This window comes from Amphiura filiformis, chromosome 1 (genome assembly GCF_039555335.1).
Source record: "Amphiura filiformis chromosome 1, Afil_fr2py, whole genome shotgun sequence".
NCBI lineage: Eukaryota > Metazoa > Echinodermata > Ophiuroidea > Amphilepidida > Amphiuridae > Amphiura > Amphiura filiformis.
The window spans coordinates 97,287,159-97,310,598 of NC_092628.1; the positions used below are offsets into that span (position 1 = coordinate 97,287,159).

The window sequence follows — 23,440 nt, forward strand, 5'->3', positions numbered from 1 at the left end:
TACCATCCAATTGATTGGCCTCGATATATGCGAAGAACACTGCCATCTGGTACGTAATGTCAAATCGACATGATATGATATTGAACGAATATTCAACTTACAGTTTGCCGAATTCATTTTTTTAAGCGATGTTGCAAATACTTTTGAGTAATGTCTGTATAGACGAATCTAAATATCAATACCTCAATAGCCGCCATAGCTGCGTCCCCCCTTAGGTCTATTCCACCTAAAATATGAAATGATACTGCATTCTATCACCAATATTACACGTAGACAAAAGAATGATGAAAGTTTACAACACAATACAATTCAACATCGATTTTTAAGGGGATTTAATCCACCCAATTGGGCAGTAACAACACCAGTTTTGTGCAGACGGGACCCAGTAATGGCCGACTGAATTCTGACCATCAGTTGGCTCGTTGGATTCGTCTATATTAAACACCATGCACTTGAAGAGTAGAATGAACCTAACAATATATACGTCGTACCATTAGAACTCGGAATTAACCTAACAACGTCACAAATACGATTAGAAGTGTAGAATAAAACTAATAATACCATTTGAGTAGAAAAATATAACAATACCACAAATATACACATATGAGTAGAATGGACCTAACAAGGCCACACGTATAGGCCTACCATGAGAATTAGAGTAGAATGAACCTAACTGTCCAACACCACACATAATATGGAGTTAACGATTTATTTCCCCTTCTATCATGTTCATTTTCAGGTTAACGATGACTGGAAGTATGTATCTATAGTTCTCGACCGAATACTTTTAATCATTTACATTTGCGCAGTAATAGCTGGTACTACGGCCATCTTCTTTAAAGCTCCATTAGCTATTGAATTCTTCAGGCAGATATTTTATTCTGGTGTATACTTAGATGGACAAGAGAATGCCATTTTACCTTCGTAGATTAAGTCATCAACCATCGTTAATATGTTCCACAGTCAGATTCTCTCAAATGGGGTACCGCATAGCCAAGCTACTTCATTTGGTACTCCGTCCTTTAATTTGTGGTATATCTTGAATGGTTTTCCATGTGGTATCTTTATACATAGCGTTCCTGTTTAAGCCACAAACCATTTTAATACTTTTTTCATGAGGTATCTTCTGGAACAGCCTGGCTGCTTTATTTTTCAAATAAGCGAAATCGGCATTACAAATATACCATGCTTATTATGTGGGACAGGGTTTGCAAATGTTAGTAAAAGTTACACTCTGGTCTATCGGAAAATTTGGCTTTTAAGCCTCCAAAATTTTGTTTAAATTGATTTACTAAAATTTTAAAAACAACCAAAAATGAAGGAATTACACGACAGAAAAATGAATCTGCTGTTTTATGGTGTGCCGCAAAATCCCGGAGAGACAGTAGAGGAGCTGGGAGATAAGATGAGAGATATATTCCGAACTGACTTCGGTGTATCGGAAGAACAGATTGATTACATCTACTTTGCTGCGGTACATAGGATACCACGAAAGCATGGGGAAGGTGAAGATAACCGAAGTCATCAACCTGATCCTGTGATCATCCGTTTCGGGTCTATGTTCGACAGGGATCTTGCTTCAACAGCGAATCAGGCCCTTTTTTAAGGATAGGAAACCTGTTATGGCTTACACAGATCTTCCAAGAAGTATGAAGCAAGACAGAGGTAAACTGGTCCAACATGGAAAGACTTTACGTCGAGAAGGAAATCTTACACGTATACGAACCATCGGACTGGATGTGATACTGGAATATAAGGGCAAGGGAAATAGAAGAGGAGATTGGAAGCGATTTATTCCTGATAACTAAATGAAGAAAACTTTCAAACTTAGGTTTCAGCTCAATATAAGACTTTTCTACACAGGGCAGTTGAAACTCAGTCATGTGAATATAATGGTTTAAACTTGTGAACAATTTACTTCATATACTCCTATATGATGTCTGCGATATGAATTATTGCATTGATGTGCTTTTGGTTTCTTATTTTGATGTCATATTTGCTATAATATAAAGTTATGTAAACGCAAAAGCTACCCATGTAATCATATTGTTTTTTTTGAAGCTTTTTAATGAGGTTTTGAATAGATAATTTTGGGAATATGCATGCGTGCCTACAGATTTAAAAAAAAAAACGAAAAAAGGGGATACAAGAAATTGAAGATGATCAAAACGTTTTTCTCACATTTTGATGCAATTTGATATGTATGAATATTAGATGTTTACATGTAATGCTTTATTAACAGTCGCTTATAGCTATTATATAAAGTTATGTAAACGCAAAAGCTACCCATGTAATTATGTTGTTTTTTGAAGCTCTTTTAATGAAGTTTTGAATATATAATTATTGGGTTTATGCATGCGTGCCTATAGAGGATTTAAAAAAAAAAAGGAAAAGAAGGGATAAAAAAAAAATTGGGGATGATCAAAAACGTTTTTCTCATATTTTGATGCAATTTGATATGCATGAATTAGATGTTTACATGAAATGCTTTATTAACAGTCGCTGATAGCTATAATATGAAGTTATGTAAGCGTAAAAGCTACCCATGTAATCATATTGTTTTTGAAGCTCTTTTAATGATGTTTTGAATATATAATTTTTGGGTATATGCATGCGTGCCTACAGAGGATTTTAAAAAAAGAAAAGGAAAAAAAGGGGATACAAAAAATTGAAGATGATCAAAAACGTTTTCTCATATTTTGATGCAATCTTGATATGCATGAATTAGATGTTTACATGTAATACTTTATTAACAGTCGCTTATAGCGACAATTTTTAATGTACGCTCATTTTGACGGTCAGACTTTCCTTGATAATTGTCAGTTGATTTTGGGTTCCATTTGTATTTTGACATTGTCTCTTTTCCTTTTTATTTATTTATTTATTTATTTATTTTTCTCTGGTATCAGAAAGCGACAGCTTATTTTATATGAAATGTACTATGCGCAGTTTTGGCTTCTTATACATGATCAGTCTAAATTAAATAAATGTTTTGCATATGGATAGCTCAGTTAAAATATGTTCTGTAAATTGCAGGGGATTGAATGATAAAGTCAAGAGACGTGATGTTTTTAATTATCTAAGGAAAAAGAAATTTTCGATATATTGTCTTCAGGATATACATTGGGACCAAAAATTTGAAAATATGGTCAGGTCTGAATGGGGTTATGAGATTTATATAGCGGGTCACACTACGAACTCAAGAGGTGTGGCAGTTCTGATGAACAATAATTTTGATTTTAAGGTGCGGAATATACAGCGTGATCATGTTGGAAATTGGATTGTGCTCGATATTACTTTGTTATCAATAGATATTACTTTATGTTGTTTATATGGGCCAAATGATGATCAGCCATATTTCTATAGTCGTGTAAAAGAGGTTGTGGAATCTTTTGGAAACCCTTACTCTATTATATGCGGAGACTTTAATTTAGTCCAGAATCAAGAAATGGATACTTTCAATTATGTAAATATTAATAACCCGAAAGCAAAAGAAATGGTTCTTAATATAAAAGAAGACATGGAAATATGCGATCCATGGAGAGTTCTGAATCCAAATATTAGACGTTTTACTTGGAGAAAAAATAATCCAATAAAACAAGCCAGATTAGATTTCTTTTTAATTTCCTCTGAATTGCTAAATTTGATCGATTTTGCTGATATAACACCTGGTTACAGAACTGACCATTCTATGGTGATCATTGGCCTAAGTAAAGGTAATAATATTAACAATGGTCGGGGATCTTGGAAATTGAATAATGAATTGCTTAAAGAAGAGGAATATGTAAATATTGTTAAAGATTCGATTACTAAGGTGAAGAAAATATATGCGGCCTCTCCTTATGATAGAGAATATATAAATGATATTAATCCGTTGACGTTAGTTCTTACTATCGATGACCAGCTGTTCTTCGAAACATTATTATTGGAAATTAGAGGTGCTACTTTGGCATTTTCATCCAAAAGAAAGAAAGACTTAGATAAAACAGAAGAAACACTTGACAATTTGATACAACATCTGGAGAAGATATGTGCAGAAACGGCTTTAAATAACCAAAACGTCGATTCAGTAATGAGGGAACTTAATGCCGCTAAACAAGAGCTTGAAGAGCTGCGTACTAGAAAAATTAAAGGTTGTTTTGTTCGATCAAAAGCTAAATGGATAGAAGAAGAGGAGAAACCGTCCAAATATTTTCTTAACCTTGAAAAAAGAAACTTTGTAAATAAACAAATATGTAAAATTACTAAGAAAGATAACACAGAGGCAACATCTCAGGAGGAGATTGAAAAAGAAATTTTGTTATTTTACAAAACTTTGTACAAAGAAAAGGAAGAAAAAAACAATGTCAATATTGATGATCTAAATTTATGTTTCAACAAACTAACGCAAATGCAGTCAAATAATTTAGAAGGTGAGCTGGATTTGTCTGAGCTCTCAATTGCTTTGAAAAATATGAAAAATAACAAAACTCCTGGCCCAGATGGTTTTACAGTAGAATTTTATAAAATGTTTTGGGACGACATTTCCATTTTTCTTCTTCGGTCGTTAAATGAAGGTTTTAGGAAAGGTTCTCTTACAAAAGAACAAAAAATTGGTCATGTTACTCTTCTACCAAAGGGGGATAAACCTCGTCATTTCCTAAAGAACTGGAGGCCTATATCACTCTTAAATGTTTCCTATAAGTAAGCATCTGCTTGTATTGCTAACCGCGTAAAATCAGTTTTAAACCATCTAATTTCGGAAGACCAGTCTGGTTTTGTTCCAAACAGATTTATAGGCGAAAATATTCGCCTTCTCTATGACTTGTTAAATTATACAGATATTCATAAAATACCTGGTCTGCTATTACTCATAGATTTTGAAAAAGCATTTGACACGGTATCACATGATTTTATATTTAAAACTCTAAAAGCTTTTAATTTTGGGACAGATATTTGTAGATGGTTTTAAACCCTATATAAGAATGCTTCTTCCTCAGTAATAATAAATGGGAATATTTCAAAACCGTTTCAAATTCAGCGTAGTTGTAGACAGGGCGATCCGCTTTCGCCATATATTTTTGTTTTATGTGCGGAAATTTTAGCTTTAATGATAAAAGAAAATAAGAATATAAAAGGAATAAAAGTAAATGACATGGATTTTAAAATTACACAATACGCAGACGACACAACCTTGATATTAGATGGCACAGAAAAGTCGCTAAAAAGCGCATTTGATACTTTGAATATTTTTCGTGAAATATCTGGTTTGAAAATTAATACTGATAAAACAGTGGCAGTATGGATAGGATCATATAAAAATAGAATCACAAAAATGTGTGAAAATAAAAAACTAACTTGGAATTTTGAGGGCAATTTTGATTTTTTAGGAATTTCTTTCAATACTGATTTGGTGCAGATGGTTAAACAGAACTATGAAAAATCACTTGTACTGATGAAAAGATGATTTCCAATTGGAAAAAAAGGAATCTTACTGTATTGGGTCGAGTTGTAGTGGTAAAATCTTTGGTTCTTCCCAAGATCAGTTATATTGCGCAGATGCTTCCAAATCCGAGCAAAGATTTTATCAAAACAGTTAATGACATCATTTTTAAATATGTTTGGAATGGGAAGCCGGACAAAATAAAAAGATCTCAGTTTGTACAAGATTATGAGAATGGAGCACTGAAAACAAAAACTCGTATTATGTAAGCTGAACTAAGCTTTTGTTTAGTAGGAACACTAGTTTCCCCTGGTAAACTAGTTTTTAATGTCGTACTAAACGTCCATCTAGTATGCTTGGCTAGTACAGCATGCAGTGAGGGAAATTGTTAGTACGGACATGCCGAACTATGCCAAATTATGGTACTTTACTAATAAGTGAAAATTAGTTGCACCGCAAAAGTTGGTCCAACTAACTTTTCTGGCTTTACGAATTGGTAGAACGAATCATGGTTGTGGACCGTACCAAGGGTTGTACTAAAGTTGAATTTACCGCCCTTTTGATCACATGACATGACTCTTATGACAAATTAAGCTAGTAGAGCTAGTCTCTACTAGCTTATAGACGACATTTCACACATGCAGTTGTAGACATAGCACATCTAGCGTCTTGAGATGGACATTTTAGCCCCGATTCTAGCCCGTTAGAAATGGTCGAAGAAATGGAAAGGTATGTTTTATTGACATTTTTCCCAAGCTTGTTTTTGAATAACTTACAAACCGTTAGAATTTGAAATGAGATTGTAAATCGGAACACAAATGTCATGATCATGGACCGTGGGTTTGTGCATGCATGGTTGAGGCTGCCATGGCTGCCGAATTCGTGGAAACCTTCATCATGCCGTGTGTAGTAGAAAACAGGGCTCAGAAAACGGGGCCAAATCTGTTTTTCAAATTCTAACCATGCTAAAACGGTTTGTAAGTTATTAAAAAATACAAGGTTGGGAAAAAAAGGTCAATAAAACGTAAGTTTCCATATCTTCGACCACTTCTACCGGGCTAGAATTGGGCTAGTTCCACAGACTAGTTCAGTCAGCTGAACTAGTCGAACATTAGTACAGAATGCCCTATTAAAAAAAATAGTCGTACTTGACATCGTTTTTGATAGTAGAGCCCATTAGTAGAACACCCCAATATATTAGTAGAGTCCTAGTAAGCTCTAGTAGGTCTAGTTGAACTAATTTATTATATTAGTAGGTCAAGGTTGAACTAGTATTTTGATAGTTAAGTCCCTAGTGTATCCTGACCTACTAACATATAGTTTAGTCCAGTCCAGCCGTATTAGTTACAGGTTAGTCGTACTTGACATTGTTTTAACTAACTTTTCCTTAGTTAGTCACCCCAAGTTTCGTTTTCAGTGAGGAGTTAAAATGCCAGATGTCGAATCTCATATAAATGCACTAAAAATAAATTGGGTACGCAGGGTTATTCAAGGTGACAAAAAATGGATAAAATTGTCAAATTTATGTTTGAATGTGAAGACTAACGATATTTGCTGTATAGGTCTACTCCGATTTAATGCAATGAAAAATAAGGTAGACAATAAGTTCTGGTATGACGTATTTTTTTCTTGGTCCTCATTGATAAATATTGTTAATTATGGTGAATTAGATTTCAATCGTATTGCAAAGCAGTACCTGTGGTGGAATGATAAAATCAAAATTGGGGGTAATTCAATTCATTATGTTCATTGGAAGGAAAAGGGGGTTCTCTTTATAAATGATTTACTGTCAGAAAATGGGACTTTTATGTCAAAAGATGATTTTGAAGAAATGTATAAGGTGAAAACAAACTTCCTTGAATACAATGGTATTATAAGAGCAATTCAGACAAATTTCAATATTAGCAAGTTAAAAGGGACAAAATTAGTTTCACCTTTTAGATCTAGTAATATGGACTTATTGTTCAAATATCGTAAAGGTTGTAAGTTATTCTATGATGTCTTTGTAGGGGCTAAGAGAATGAAACAATCGGGTAATAAGTGGAAAATAGATGTTGGTATAGAAAATGAGGAGTGGAAACAATTATGTCTTTTAAATTTCAAGTTTTCTGTTGATTCGAAGTATAGATGGTTCCAATATAGAATTAACCAAAGGATTTTAGGAACAAATAGTCTGTTGCTGAAATTTAATGTAAGGGAGGATGATTTATGTACATTTTGTAAGGGTAATCCGGAAACAATTAAGCATCTTTTTGTAAATTGTCAGGTCTCCCAAATATTTTGGAATACCATTAAATTATGGATAAAAGAACAAACTAATGTGGAATTGGAAATGTCTACTTTGACAATTCTATTTGGTTCTAAATTTGATTTGACTTTAACCCTTATAATGACAATGGCAAAATTCCATATCTATAGAGCAAAGATGATGGAACAATACCCAGATTTAAAAGCTTTTAAACAAGAAATTAAACATTATTATAATATCCTGAAATATCAAGCAGCATGTAATTTAGAGCTTAACAAGTTTTCGAAAAAATGGCAACTATGGCGAAGTCTCTGCACTGGTTAATTGGTTAAATAAAAATCCTTTGTTAATCTTTTTTGTTAATTATTTAAGTAAAATATGTGTAATAATTATAGTATATGTATAACTATACAATGTATAATAATATATGACAATTATAGTATTTGCTGTTAGGAAAGTTTTGTGAAGGGTCCGGTGGTTATGTTTTGTATGTTTTCTTCCCCCACCGAACTCAAGTACAGGGAATAAACCATAGACAGTAACACCATGGCTGTCAAAAAAAAAAAAAAAAAAAAATGTTTTAATCTCATAAATAAAATATATTTTTAATAAACAACATTATTACAATAAATAGATGAAAAATAATATTCAACTGTACCAAAACTGTCCCACAGTGCATTGCGATTTTGTAATCGCCGAAATCGCCCATTCGCTTGTAAAGATATCTAAATTACATGACGTTACTGTCATCTTATCTCTTTCTTCCATGGATATCTTGAAAACATGATCACGATTTCAAAGAAAAATTAAAACTTTGTGTCATCGAACACATTATACATAACGGTAAACGGAAAGGAAGACTTTGGTGCCTGATACGCTCTGTATGGTACTGTAACTGATTTTGAAATATTATTTTATTACTCGACATCTATAGTATAATACTGTTGTAGCACATTTAATTTTTAAATCCATTTATCTGGTCGACGTAAGTTAATAATACATTATGACCAACATGGCAGATAGCATATGGCTACGATGGCCTATTTAAGGTATTTGGTCACATACCGGAAATGACCCCTAAATGACCTTTGACCGCAATTCTGTGTACAACTTTTAGACACTGGCTATAGACGATGCATGTGTGCAAGTGACCTCACGCTGCTAATATGAGGAAGGAGAAGCATTTTTAGTGAAAAACACGTTTTCGGCCATAATGACCTTGACATGACCTTTGCGCCAGCCATTTTCACGTGACATTAGGGGCACCCCCAATGGTCCTATATTAACCAAATTTGGTCAAAATTGACAAAGGCATATGGTTACGATGGCTCATTATACGATTGATAGAAGAAAGAATCTGACAGAATAAGGACCTTAGCCAAACGCTATTTGGCTTAGGTAACAAGCTTAATAAAAGTCCGGGCGGACACACACTTGAGTCTTGTTGGGACCAGATACAAGCACATTGCTCAAGCCAAAACTTAAAAGGTCCCATTTTTATATCACCTGATGACATTGTGCCAAAAACTTTCTGCACCTGTAAAATATTCACAGCATTCCATTTGAGTGCAATTTTTAACCAATGCATTTGTTCCCGGGTATATATTTTTTGATACCAAATTGATCATCAACACAGATTATGATCATACAAGATCATCTTTTTGGACACCTTGTAATATCACAGGATGACAAACATGACGCCCTCCATAAATAGCATGATGTAACCCCCGGGATATAACCACGAATCACAATTGTTCCATTTATAGTTAGGTCAAACGTCATCACAAATAGCGAAGTTCAATGTGGAAAAAGACACTATCTACATTTTGAATGAATATGAGGCTGATATCAGGGATCATGGTCCAATCGTGATGGAACAATCCAGTATATACCAGTTATAGCGTCGGTATTTTGTCGACTTTAGCGGGCAAATACGAACATGGCGAATAAACATCTAAACGATGAATTTCAATCAGAGGAGAAGATGGATGGAGAAGATGATGAAGAAAGCTGTCCGCCAGCAAAGAAACCAAGGGTATCCAAAGGAACCGGGGATGGACCTGACAAAAGTGAGCTTGCTATTGTTGCCAAAAGCCATTTGAAATTCGTGTCAGTTTGGTATCTAGGCTTACTGCAGCAAGAGTCCCATTCTTTTGTAACTCTAATATAAAATACATAGCCATAATGTACGATTGCCATCAAATTTTAATGACTCTGGACTCCAGAGTCTAACCACTTAAAATTGGCTTGACCGGTAATCGAGCGACCAGGGTTCATTTCAATCCCTGCTGAGTCCTGATTATTTCTCTCTCAAAATTTTCATACCGTAGAAACCCGTCTATAAGGAATAGAAGCGACTGTGATGATAGCATATTTCACGCTAGCGCCCTCCACAATATTATATCATTATGGAATTTGAGCAAATCATTTACCGACACAAGCAGGTATACAATGTATTATTTTATCTTTATTTCGCATCTCACGAGCATAGCTCACTTGGCAAGGCATAAGACTTTGGTTCTTTAGATCGGAAGATGGTGAGTTCGAGCCTCATCACGGTCACACAAACTTTTATAAACAAAATATTGTTCAAACTTTTTATTTATATTTTCTTGCATTTTCTAAAGACTCCTTTCGTGATCATTTTTTTTTCATATTTAGTTTAATTTATTCTATTGTTTTTCTTTTATTGTTTCTTTTCTTTGTCTTTTTTTCTTGTTTAATTTTCTTTTTTCTTTATTTTTCTTTGATTCATATAATATTGGCAGGATAAGGAGAGGAGGGAACTAAAGACCCATTCAGTGATTTGCTCATCCGGACGATCGTAAAATCATCAAAATTCACCTTTGTCATTGTCATAGATGTGGTAACATAGCCTGCTAGTGGTTCAGCAGAAAACCGTGTGACACATAATATACATTTGGCTACATTTTATTATACGATAAATACGAATTTATTAAACATGGTAACAAATATTCTCTAGCAGATCGGTTATACGATGGAACTGGTAGGTATAGGCCTATTATAAATTCGGGATATTAAATATCTTCCTGACGAGACAGATCTGCGCATGTGGTCAAAGACGATTCCTTACTAGCCACAGACCGTCCGCTGGAATTAGTTGAATCGCTATGGCTGTTGGTCGGACCTCTCATCTCTCCACATCGATTGTGACCTATCCCCGACATTGCCCTTATGAACTCACATCCTCCTGTTTTATTCCAATACGCTGGCGAAGTTACGTAATAATCGGATTAGCTACCATAGCAATAGGTGAAAACAATTTTTGAATATACCGCGTTATACCAGGGAGGTATATAAATAAATGGAGAATAATCACCAGAATTCTAATCTCTTAAGTGGAGATTATCCGATTACCTCTATTCATTGAGTCACCAAACTTGAATGACTAGCCACTTCAGCCAAGCTATTGATCTCCACGATGGTTATGAGACTCTACCATGGTTCATTGATCGTCACTCCCAAAATTTCCTCATAGGAATTGACCCTACATTGACCCGTACCGGAAGGCTTGTAAAAGAGACTGTATAATGACGTCAGCTAGTCAATTAGCTGTTCAAAGTCGCCAGTTTTGATAGCTTATAGTTTCAATGTATGATTGTGCGAAAACCCGATGAAATTTGGATGTTCTGTTCTCAAGTTATGAAACTGTTTTCAACACTAGTTGTGCCGTAACTTGACAAATATACTTAGTTTTCATGTTCATATATTAAGCTTTTAAGGGGGTCTGAGGGAGTTCAAATATAGTGCAAATGAAAGCAAAACGTTTTTACCTTCCGATTGTGAAAAATTATGTTGGGCCAATTTGGGCCAATTGAGTTAAGAGCGAGTAAAATTTACCGGAAGTACTTCGAATTCAGCTAAAATCTTTTCATCATCATTAAACTTCTCATTTTATAATAAATAATTATCAGTATTTAGGCCTAAATGATTATTAATATTATTAGGGGCTATCATTTTCTTTGGAGGGGGGTTCCAAATAGGCCTATACGGGGGGGGGGTCATAACTTTTGGAAAGAAAAATAGGGGTCATAGCCTAATTTAATTTTTCAAGAATCATGACCAAAATGTAGGGGGTCACAATATGACCACAGATATAGGCCTACAGATAGGGTGTTTATTTTATTCAAAAGACTGATTTCAATGCATTTTTTGGCGAAAATGACATTTTGATATTAAATTCTCTGAAACATGAGCACTTTCCAATAAACATTATAAGTAACTGCATTTTGCACCCCATTGAAATAAATGACCAGTGAAACAGACTTAACAATGTAATCAGCTTAGCATAATCAATATCCCTGAAATTGCCTATTCAACAATAATTGGTCATAACCAACGTAGTACAAAAGATGCTTGGCTAGATCATTCTCCATTTATTTATATACCTCCATGCTGATACGTTCAGGCGGTACCTCTTCATTGAACCATATCATGCTGCACCTGTAAGATCTTTGAAAAGACCAGTATTGTATTCAATCTATGATTGCAGACATACACAGTACAGGTGATGAGTGTAACCTGCTTGTAGCGCAGCGCGATATGTTCAAAATTGTTTTCACCTATTGCTATGGTAATTAATCCGATTAATTACGCAACTTCACCAGCGTATAATGGCCGAATAAATTCTGACCATCACTTGGCTTGTTGGATTCGTCTATACTACAATTCGCTGTCGAAGTGACGTAATAATCGCAATAACTACCATCAAGCAGATTGCACTAATCACCCGCGTATGTCACCAAACATAGATTGAATACCACTCTTTTCATAAATACTAATCTTACATGGCGAGTGATTAGCATTTCTTTGACAACTATGGTTTAATGCATAGGTGCCACGTGAACGATGAAGTGCAGGGCTATATATTCGAAATTGTATTCATCAAATGCTATGGTAGTTAATCCGATTAATTACGTCACATCGACAGCGAATAGCCTATAGTATGGGTTCAAGTGGAACAAAAAATAGTGTATGTCCATTGCTAGCTATGGTAATTAAAGGCCCTTTCAGTGATTTCACAGGAACATTAAAAAAATGGAAATTTGTCAGAGTTGCTTAGAAATAAAGAATAAGTCTACAGAATTTCATTAAACCACTTTTCCCCTGAATACATCGACAAATTAGTCAAAAAACAGAAGTTTTAGAAAGGGTTTCTACTTCAACTCTGAGAAAATCGAGATTTTCGTACAGTGCGCCACCAATCGACTGGAAAAACTTCCTAGTCCAGTGTTTCTAACACGGGGAAGTAGAGTCTAAATTGATTTAAAACAGACGCTTTTAAGCTACAATTTTGTAGTAGAAAACAAAATAAGCAATTAAAGGTCACCGAGGCAAACTAACGGTCAATTCAAATATGAAAAACAGTTAAAATTGTGTATTTTGTTTAAAATAGTAGCTACTGATGTAATAAGTAGTAGAAACAATACGCAACGCGTGTTGGTACGTGGAGAGTGAGCTTCTTTCGATCTCGAGTCGGACTTTTGTACTGTCCAGAATCATGCAAATGCTTTATTTTGTCTAAAATACACGGCTTTCGACCGAACCACTAGTAGGCTATGTTAGCACATCTATGCCAATTACAAAGGTACCAAAATCTGAATTTTGATGATTTTTACGATCGTCCGGATGAGCAAATCACTGAATGGGCCTTTAATCATGTTAGTGTTTACATCACTACTTCGGTGAAGACAAGAGAAGTGTGCCTTCTCTACCAACGCCTGTGATATAACAGGTGCAAGCGAAACAAAATTGAATGACCAGAATAGTTTCCTTTGTCAGATGAATTGATTGAAGTTTTGACGACACTCTATTCTTGATGGGACAATAGATTCAAATATGGAATAATTATTATTCCTCATCTATTTTTTTTATTGAAAAACTGCAATTGTGGCAACAGAACAATATTTATTTTGATTTCATTTCAAGTAGAAACAAAATCGTGCTTAAGCCAAAAACGCACCCTACCTCAAGAATTGGGATGGCACAAAGGTGCAACATAGGTTTTTATTGCAAAGACGAGGACAGACAAGTAGTTACAACACATCTGTCTAACCGTGGGTTTCGCTATTATTTAGAATAAATGCTTTTACTAGTTTCTATAAAACCACAAAATTACTAAAAAGAACTATACAAAAACTAAAAAAAAAAATATTAAAAAAAACGCACCTAAAATTAAAAGTAGAAAGGTAGATTTGAAGAAAGATAAAAAGAACATGTCAAAAAGTTAAAATTAAACGAGAATGAAAAAAAGCGGAACAGGTGCCCGGACCATGCTCTCTTCAGCATGTCTTCAGTTCCAAAGTCTGACGCTCTATCAATTTAGCTATACGATCCTGATATACGAAACAGCGTTATTATGTCAATACAATTGATTGGTGTTACAACATACTTAGATGGAATGCATAGCTACCCAGTGCCAGTATATATTTGCTCAAACTCCAAATACAACAAGCAACCAATTTTATTGAGGGCGTTTCTTAGGTATATCCTTGTAGACGGGGTTTTACGGTATGTTAGTTTGCTCAAGCTCCAAACACGTCATTTAAATCATAATTTCTCGGGCTCGTATCGTTTATTTTCGACCCTCACATAATTTATATCAATTTGTGTCTCGCATTGTCTTACGCTCTGCTAGGGTGACGCATATAGACCGCCTCCTTCTTCATTATTTACATTTTAATGTTGTTAGTCTTTACTCAATATGCTGAAATAATAACTGTCAGGAAAAGTTTCATGTCCAGTTCAAGCCATAACAAGAAGGCAAAGTGAAAGTTTAACGTGGAGTTCTGTGCCTATGGGTCAATTAAGATTCGACAAGCACAACAAATTTGGCCGATTCTATTTAGGTGCAAGTTGGGACATGTGTAAACATTACAAATATGAAAACAAATCAGGTTTAAAAAAAATCATATTATAAGATCGTGCATTATGGCTTTACTACTAATATAATAAGACCCCGGGGGGCACTTCCATGACAGATATGCATCATGTGCCTCGGGATAGACCCCCTTTTTCTACCTTTTCCTACCGATTACCCAATGACCCCTTTAAAAAATTCACGTGCTCAATGACCCCTTTTTCTATTTCCTGCTATACCCAATGACCCCCTTTTAATTCCCAAATTTAGGTGGTATTTGTGTTCTCCTCCAGAAATAATGAGATTTTTCTCATTTCCAAGGTGGCCAAGTTGTTTTTACGCAGTTTGGCACTTATTTATGTGTACTTAATGATACTCTTTTGGCAATCCTGTACTCAATGACTCCCATTTTACTTTTTGTTACCCCAATGACCATCCTTTTTTCAAAGTTTCATACCGAATGACACCATTTTTATTCAGGTTGTGTACTGAATGACCCCATATTTTTGTAATTGTACATATGACCTGAATGCCCCCTACTTTTAACATGGCCGAGGCACATCCCTGCCATTTCAGATAGGGAGTGCCCCCCGGGAATAAGACACTGATATTTTGACTTCTAAGATTTGTACAATGGCGGTACACCAGTACCAGTGGGGTCTTAGGTTTGTACTAGGTGGTCTTAGGTTTGTAACAGGGTGTCTTGGGTTGAGGGTCTTAGTTTTGTACTATAGGGTCTTAGGTTTGTACTATAGGGTTATGCTTGTACCAGAGGGTATCAGGTACGCAGGGCCTACTAGATGGTCTTAGGTTTGTACTAGGTGGTCTTAGATTTGTACTAGAGGGTCTTAGGTCTGTACTCGAAGGATGTAGGGGTGTACCAGGGGTTCTTAGATTTGTACTAGAGGGTACTTGATATTAAGTACGGAATATTTTTTTCACGAAGTGCCAAACATAGTCTGAAGGGTCTGCATAAACTGCACGGGTTAAATATTAAGTGGAGTATGATGTCGGCAGTGGTATCAATTATCTTTTAATAGAAAATGTCTCAGGTATACCAGACGGTCTATGTTTGTAGTTTGTAGTTTGTTGGTGGGTCTTAGATTTGTACCAGGGGGTCTTAGGTTTGTATTTTTTTACGACATGCCATAACTGGGCATTAACAACAGAGACAAAAAAAATTAAACTGTTGATGAGGAAGCACCCAGAAAGCAGTTAACCTCCCTGCTGAAGCTGGCCTTTGATCTAATGGCTGGAATTTGGGCAGGAAGAGAATTCAGATTGAGAGATGCAGCAGCAGGAAGTCTATCCTCACTGGATTTGACGAAGGCTATAATGGTGGCATCAGATCTTGTGAGATGTCGTCAATGAAGATGATGAACAGGAGAGGACCTAGTATGGAGCCTTGAGGTACCCCAGCATTGATTCTTTTCAATCCAGACTCTCTCCCATTCAGGACGACTTTCAGTGATCTATCTTTGGGATAGTCCGTCAACCAAGCATGAAGAGTACCTGAAAACCCTAGTGCAGAAAGTTTCTCAAACAGACCAGAGTGCCACACACGGTCAAAAGCTCTGCTGCTGATGTCAAGGCCGACAACCCGTGCTTCGATCTTCTCTGTTGTTGAGTGAGTTGGCAAGACCTTGAGAGACATATGTCAAAGCATCTGATGTAGAGTGCCTAGCCCTAAAACCAAACTGCCGAGGGGAGATCAGATGATGTTGATCCAGGTGTTTCCACATTTTCTTGCTGACATGCTTCTCCATCACTTTTGACATAATATACAGCAGAGAGATGGGCATGCCGTTTCCAGATTGCGTTCTTGTAGCATAAGATGACATGCACATGTCCACTGGGCTGGCATGTAACCTTTGTCAAAACATAACTGAAAGAGGCAAACAATTGGAGTAGCAAGTTCAGGAGCCGCCATCTTCAGGACAAGAGCAAGAACGTCATCAGGGCCAGAAGCTGTGCTGATATCAAGCGTCAGCAACTTTTTTTAACTTTTTTTTTTTTTTAGACAGCTGTCTTTATTACAAGTTTCTTAATACATAGTACTGTCACTTAATCATAGTCATTTCAAGAGAGTTATAAGAGGATTGAAAAACAAGCAACAAAAATAAGGGAAAAGAGCAACAGAATGAGCGAATAGAACTAACTGCTGATTATTTTGTACTCAAATTGAGTAGAAAACAAAAAACAAACAATCAACAATAAGCTCCACCCGACCCACCCCGCCGACCCCCTCCACCACACATTGAGCATGTTGAGCATATTCTACTTTCTTTACTATGGCTTAAAAATACACAGGAATGAAAAATTATATCATAACATTAATAGTTGCCAGGATTGCCACTCATTATTAAACTTTTGTAACTTTAGGCTACATACTGCTTGGTATTTCAAAACATTATAATAACATTTAAGTTCCCTTTTAAAACATGTAAGTTTGGTCGTTTCTCTGTCATCTTTACTCTATACAAATGAAATTTTGCAATAGTCAAAATCAGTGTTAGAATTAAATCATATTTAGATCCAAAAAGAATTAACTGAGGGGTCATAGCTAGATCTATACTGATCTTGTCTTTTATCCAGTCTTTGAGATCTTCCCAAAAATTTCTAGAAAAAGGGCAATCCACAAAGAGATGCTTGATTGTTTCTGGATTTATCTTACAAAAAGTACATAAGTCATCATCACTTATGTTCATTTTTAACAACAATGTATTTGTGCCTATGATACTCTGATTAATTCTGTATTGAAACCATCTCAGTTTAATATCAGTGGAAAATTTGAAATTTAAGGTACATATTTTTTTCCAATCATCATTCTCCATTCCAAATTCCATTTGCCACTTTGACTTACTCATTGTATTCTTCATCTTTGATTCAATAGAAATATCATAGAACATTTTGCACCCGGTTCGGTGCTTAAAAAGTAGTTCCATATTATACGGCTGAAAAGGGGAGGCTAGTTTGGAGCCTATAGTACCATTGTAATTAAAATTTGACTGAATTGCCCTAATAATACCATTGTACTCTAAGAAATTGGTCTTCACTTTAAAAAATTTGGCTCCGCCTAAGGCAAACAGCAAAATTGTTATTTTGATTGTTTGGTGTGGCCTATTTTTGTTTCTTTCTTTTTCTTGCTATGTTTTTCTCCTTTTAACTATATGGGTCAGCATGCTTTTTAAATGTATGGGCCAGCATGCTTTTTATCCTGACATGTGCATTTTGCACTGTAACAGTCTGGACCAAAGATTTTCAATGGACCCAATCCTGTCCCTTACGGACTAACCTAGGTAAGCAAACAAACAAACAAACAATAGTTTGCAGATTTTCCTCAAATAAGGGGGTACTACACCCATTGCATTTTTTTTGCATTTTTCTTGCATTTTGTGAAGAAATGCTCCACTTTTCACTTCACAACAAAAGCTTCACTTTTGTGATTTTGGTAACTATTTTATATTTATTTGTCCAATCCATCTCAACTAGGCAATCTAAATTGTACTCACCATTTACATCCCAAGGTATTTTAGTATATCCACCTCACACCTTTTTAATATAATCAAGTAAAAGACAAAATATCAAAATTAATGCCTCATTATGATATCACAGACTAGCTCACATATATTCAAAATGGATGCCTAAATTTGACCTGAACCAAGTGACCTATATATAACTTGACCTATGATGACCTATAGCCTTTTTAAATCTCTTTTCCTAACAACACATTATAGAAGGTACATGGTATTAAATTGACTATACATCCATTGTGGAAGAGTTTATTTAATTTATTCAGTGTTATTTAGCATGCATTGCTGAATAAATTTTCTATAGAATATAACAAAGGATTTAATGTATTTTATTCATGTAGTCTACTTGAATAGAATAAATTATGGTTTGTTATGAAACACACATCTGAGTTACTAGGATACAGTAAACAGAAATATATAGGGCTAAAATGATTTACTAAAATGGTTTAAAAGCACTTTGCATGTAGAGATATTTTATAAGTTCAGGCGGTGATGAACATATTTATGTACTTCATAAATTTGCAACAAATAAAAGAATGGTACTGATGAAAATCATGGTATTATACCCCCTTAAAGGGTACAAAATAGGTTAGAATTGGCATCTCAATGATCTTTTGAAAATAGAGGATCTATGAATTTTTATAGATAAATGCTTCAGTAAACAATTTTACAAAGTATGTCAACTATGTTAAAAATATATACTCTACTAATTACATGATTATTTGCATATGTTTTCCTTTTCATCCAGATAAATTGGAAGCTATCCTATCAATATCATTCAACATAGTCCCAAGGCAACCAAAAAGCATTGCTGATGATCAATCTGAAGACAACTGTGAAGATGACTCTGATTCAAACTCTGAAGGCGGCTCTAGTGAAATCTCTGAAAGCACACCTTCAAAATGGCAAGAAATAGTGGACAAAAAATGGACACAAATTGAAGAATTGATGAAGGATATTGGATGTGATCAATGCACACTTCAGGATAAAAGTGTTTCTGAATCTGGTCTTTCATTGACGTTGTCATTGGTCTTTACTGAACTGGAAGGTCTTAATAAATTCAACGCTGCAGCTGGAGGAGTTGAACTACACTCTAGTTATACCAAGCGCAGAAATTTAACATATACTGGATGGCATCGGGGTGTGATTGAACCACCCCGCATCACTAACGTGCTAACTTATAAACAGTTAATGCAAAACAGACTGGAAGCCATCCTTTTCAGTGACAATTCAGAAGATGTACAGACCTGTAGAATAGATATCAATCATAATCATATAGCTAGTTTGAAACAGGCCGTTAAGTTCTTCCAGTGTGGTATGTTTATAAAACAAGTAAATGTGAGGTAGATGTTGGAAAATACACATTTGCAATTTGTTCAGAAGCCAAAATATGTGGCATGTAAAATATATATAAACATTTTTTCACATTAATACATACCTTATATCTCCTCTTTCTTGTCATAGAGCGTACTTTTGTCCCACAGGCAATAAGGTGTGTTTTGTTTGATGCAATATTTTTGTTGTTGTTGAGGAACTGGTTTCAAAATTGCAAAGACCTTACAACAATGTTTCTCTCAAGAATAAGAGTCTTTTAAGACTCCCATTCTTAAAATTAAAAAATACATATAAACACTGATGGCATTTGACCCACTTCATGTTTTGTTACAGAGGGATAGCAAGTGGGGTCAGTTTTGTATCAAAACTATTTACAGGGCCTCATCATCCGATCATTTGGTTTAGTCCCTTAAGGAATGAGCGTTTTGACAGTATTTTTTGTGGGACATGAGAGCACATCAGACATATCGAATTTTATTCTGAATACGTAGAATGTCTTTCTGATATCAAATAATTTTCATTTTTTGAAATTCACGATATAATACAAATTTTATGACAAATTATTAAAATATGATATTTTTCACATTTTTGATATATAACAGTCCTCGAAGTAAATCTGACAAACCTAATGATATATTCTTAAAGTGTATGTAGCTGGGAGGAAAAGCCGACGATCAATTGAAAATTTTGACCTTTCATATTGAAGATATGGATTTTTTCCCAAAAAGACCTAATTTTTTTGTGTTTTGGTGACCAAATTCCATATCTTCAATACGAAAGGTCAAAATTTTCAATTGATCGTCGGCTTTTCATCCCACCTACATACACTTAGATTTATAAAGAGTACTGTTATATATCAAAATGTAAATTTTAATCATTTGCCATAAAATGTGTATTACATTGCTAATTAAAAAAAATCAAAATTATTTGATATCAGAAGGACATTCTTCAGATTCAGAATGCAATTCGATATGTCTGATGTGCTCTAATGTCCCACAATAAATACTGTCCAAACGCTCATACCCCATCCCTTAATAGCAACAGCATATACTTTTGTTTTAGACCTAAAATCAAATTCAAATACTGTCCAAACGTTCATACCCCATCCCTTAATAGCAACAGCATATACTTTTGTTTTTAGACCTAAAATCAAATTCAAATGCACTGTAATAAATTACATACTTTTTGTGTTCATTATACTTAATAGTTGAAAGTCCACTGAGATTACGAGATGATCTTCCAGAAGAAGCCAGACAAGAAGAGATCAACTGGAACATGTTGGCGTTTGCTAAGCAAGACAATTCGCACAAGGTGCAGGAATGTCTTGATCTCGGAGCAGATGTGAACTACTATGGTGGCCCAATTGTAAGGAGTAAATCATTCCTCCCAATTTAAGGATTCATAAAAAGTATAGATTGACCTACCTACAACATACTGTTCTTAGGTTATAGTCAAAAAGGTCAAATCTGGGGGTATTCAGTTTTTTCATTGTATCTCTTTCAAAATTAGTAAATTTTCTAGTTGCAGAGATGCAGGTTTTGGGTAAAAAATGTCTCAAAAAGTGCAAATGTATTCATGACTAAATATCATTTATGTTAGCTTGTTCACACCAAATAATAGTTTATAGAGGGTGTCTGGAAACAAAAGGTGGATTTTATTTTCATCACAGTTTAATATGATGTATACAAAAGTATAAATGGGATTTTAATTGTTACAATACATTATTATTGCTTAATTCAATCAAACATGCTGGTGGTGCTGTCATTTATGTTACCATCATTTATGCTACCATGGTTTGTGTAGTGTACTTTCAACAAATAGAAAACTTATGCTTTGTTTGATAATAAGACACTTCACTCTTGTAAAAGAACCCATAAAAGGATATCTAACCTTGTCGCGAGTAATATTTATATCACATTGTGTACAGAGTTTGAAGTTTGAAGCACCAACATAATAAAAAGAGTACACAATATAATGAATAGATGATATTTTTCCAACACCGAAACAAGTCGGGTATCAATTTTATTCCTTAATATATAGAGTGATCGGTATCATCTTATTATGAGAGATTGGTCAGTATTTTCTTTTCCATGTTATTATTACTTCTTTTTTTTTGAGATCAGGATCTCTGTCATCAGATTTTGTTCTCTCTGTCATTTACATCACCATTTATTTAGGAGTGTATCTAAATAAAATATTGAAAGTGACACATGTCATATAGCAATACAAACATTTCCTGAAGCACTTACTAATTTATCCTTTAAAAAGACTGTAAAAACATGGTTACATAAATGACTTTTTTTATAGTATTATACATAAAATCAAACGTGTCAATAAAAAGAAAACTACCGACTCCTCTTCTTTCATATATTATTAGGACACAGTTTCTACAATGTGTTCCATCTTTTCATGAAAAAATATTCTACATTTCAGGTACTTCCAAATTTTGACCAAACAAATGTACATATACATAGTGTTTTAACAAATTCCATTATTATGATGGATAAGGGTATCTCATGATGATGTAATATACTGCTGTGATCAAGTTAAATTACGGTACCTAAAACTGCCTGCCTTACCTATAGATTGTGTTATATCTAATTGTGTAATTGCTCAAAATATTTCTAAATTGAACACAGAAAAGTGTATGTTTTGCTTAATGTAGCTTTGATCGTAAAAAATGGTATTCTTAATTAGCGGTATTCATGGAAGTAGGGTGAAACTTGTTTAGGCAGAATGTGTCATCAAAAAACCAATCACTAGAGGGTTGTAAATGATTCATTCAAAATCGCATCTTTTAATTACTAATTGTTGTTGTAATCCAAAATTTATCTGCAACAGACACATGAACAGGCAACTGCACTTCACTGGGCTGTTGCCAGGGATCATATTCAAACATGCCAAGTTTTACTGAAGGCACCTGAAGTCAATGTCAACCTTAAGATACACCGGGTAAGTCTATCTGTTTGATAACAAATTAAAAAATATCAAATACTCAAATATGAGTAGGAAACCGCACTTCGTTGAATAAGTTGATTAAAATAACAAATTGGCATTTTTGTTAACAAAATAATATTCCGACCTACACAGTCATATCTTGCTGTTACTGAAGTAAAAAAAAAAATCATGAGGTTAACTAATTTGATGCATTACCTAGGCAATGAAACATCCTAGAGAGGAAACTATTCTTGATATGAATTTGGACACTTTTTTCATCACAATCTGAGCATTTTCACACAGGGCCACTGCTAGAGGGGGGTATGGGGGTGACACTCCCCAATACACAATTTTGTCTGCAAAAATTGACTGTTGTCGTCAAAACCATGTGATTGTTTGCAAATGTAGTCAAAGCTATGTGTGATTGTCGGCAAATTGCAAAAGTCATATAAAATATTAATGTGTTACGAAATTGTGCTGTTATTTTGTTATAGAGCTATTTTTATTGTTATGATACATTTGCAGTAGTTACTAATTAAAAAAAATTAGTCCTATCCCCCCCCCCAACTTTTAAGATTCTTGAGCACCATCATGGCTAAAAACAATTTGGGTCTACAACTCATCAAATATTTCTGTTGGCAAAACATGCTGTACACCCCCGAATCATATTGGTCTAGCAACGCCCTTGTTTTTACATTTTTGACCCCATGGAGTCAAAATTTTGTCCTTTGATATTTTTGGTATCAAGAATAGTGCATCCTAGATTGGTCACTCCATGCATTTTCTGAATTCTTATGATTACAGGAATATATTGGTATACTTTTCAACACTATAGGTTAAATACCACTAATTCTTTTTAACACATTATTTTTTTCAATGGAAAAGTAGTAAATTTCAAGCATGATTTTGTCATACATGGATCGAACTCTCACAGTGAAAAGACAGCATTATCAATTAAGTGTAGAAGTTTGAATCCTCATGTAAATGATCTAAATGACAACACAATTATGCTTACCCGAGTCTTTTCTTGTTTTAAACCACTAAAGTGTAAAGACCCCACATATACAGTGTGTCCTTCTTTTTTG

The 23,440-nt window shown here is 34.6% G+C and overlaps 2 protein-coding genes across 2 annotated transcripts in view; both read left to right on the forward strand.

The window, feature by feature from the left end:
* The window catches only part of LOC140159104 (neuronal acetylcholine receptor subunit alpha-3-like), a 99,681-nt gene extending 98,465 nt beyond the window's left edge, over window positions 1-1,216 (forward strand). Inside the window, exon 7 of the mRNA XM_072182468.1 lies at window positions 740-1,216. Coding sequence (XP_072038569.1) covers window positions 740-928 — 189 coding nt within the window. The 3' untranslated portion in view covers window positions 929-1,216. The remainder of the gene's footprint in view (window positions 1-739) is intronic.
* An 8,393-nt stretch (window positions 1,217-9,609) lies between these two features.
* The window catches only part of LOC140164787 (uncharacterized), a 31,938-nt gene continuing 18,107 nt past the window's right edge, over window positions 9,610-23,440 (forward strand). The window contains exons 1-4 of the mRNA XM_072188155.1: window positions 9,610-9,739; window positions 18,832-19,398; window positions 20,626-20,783; window positions 22,260-22,370. Coding sequence (XP_072044256.1) covers window positions 9,610-9,739; window positions 18,832-19,398; window positions 20,626-20,783; window positions 22,260-22,370 — 966 coding nt within the window. The remainder of the gene's footprint in view (window positions 9,740-18,831; window positions 19,399-20,625; window positions 20,784-22,259; window positions 22,371-23,440) is intronic.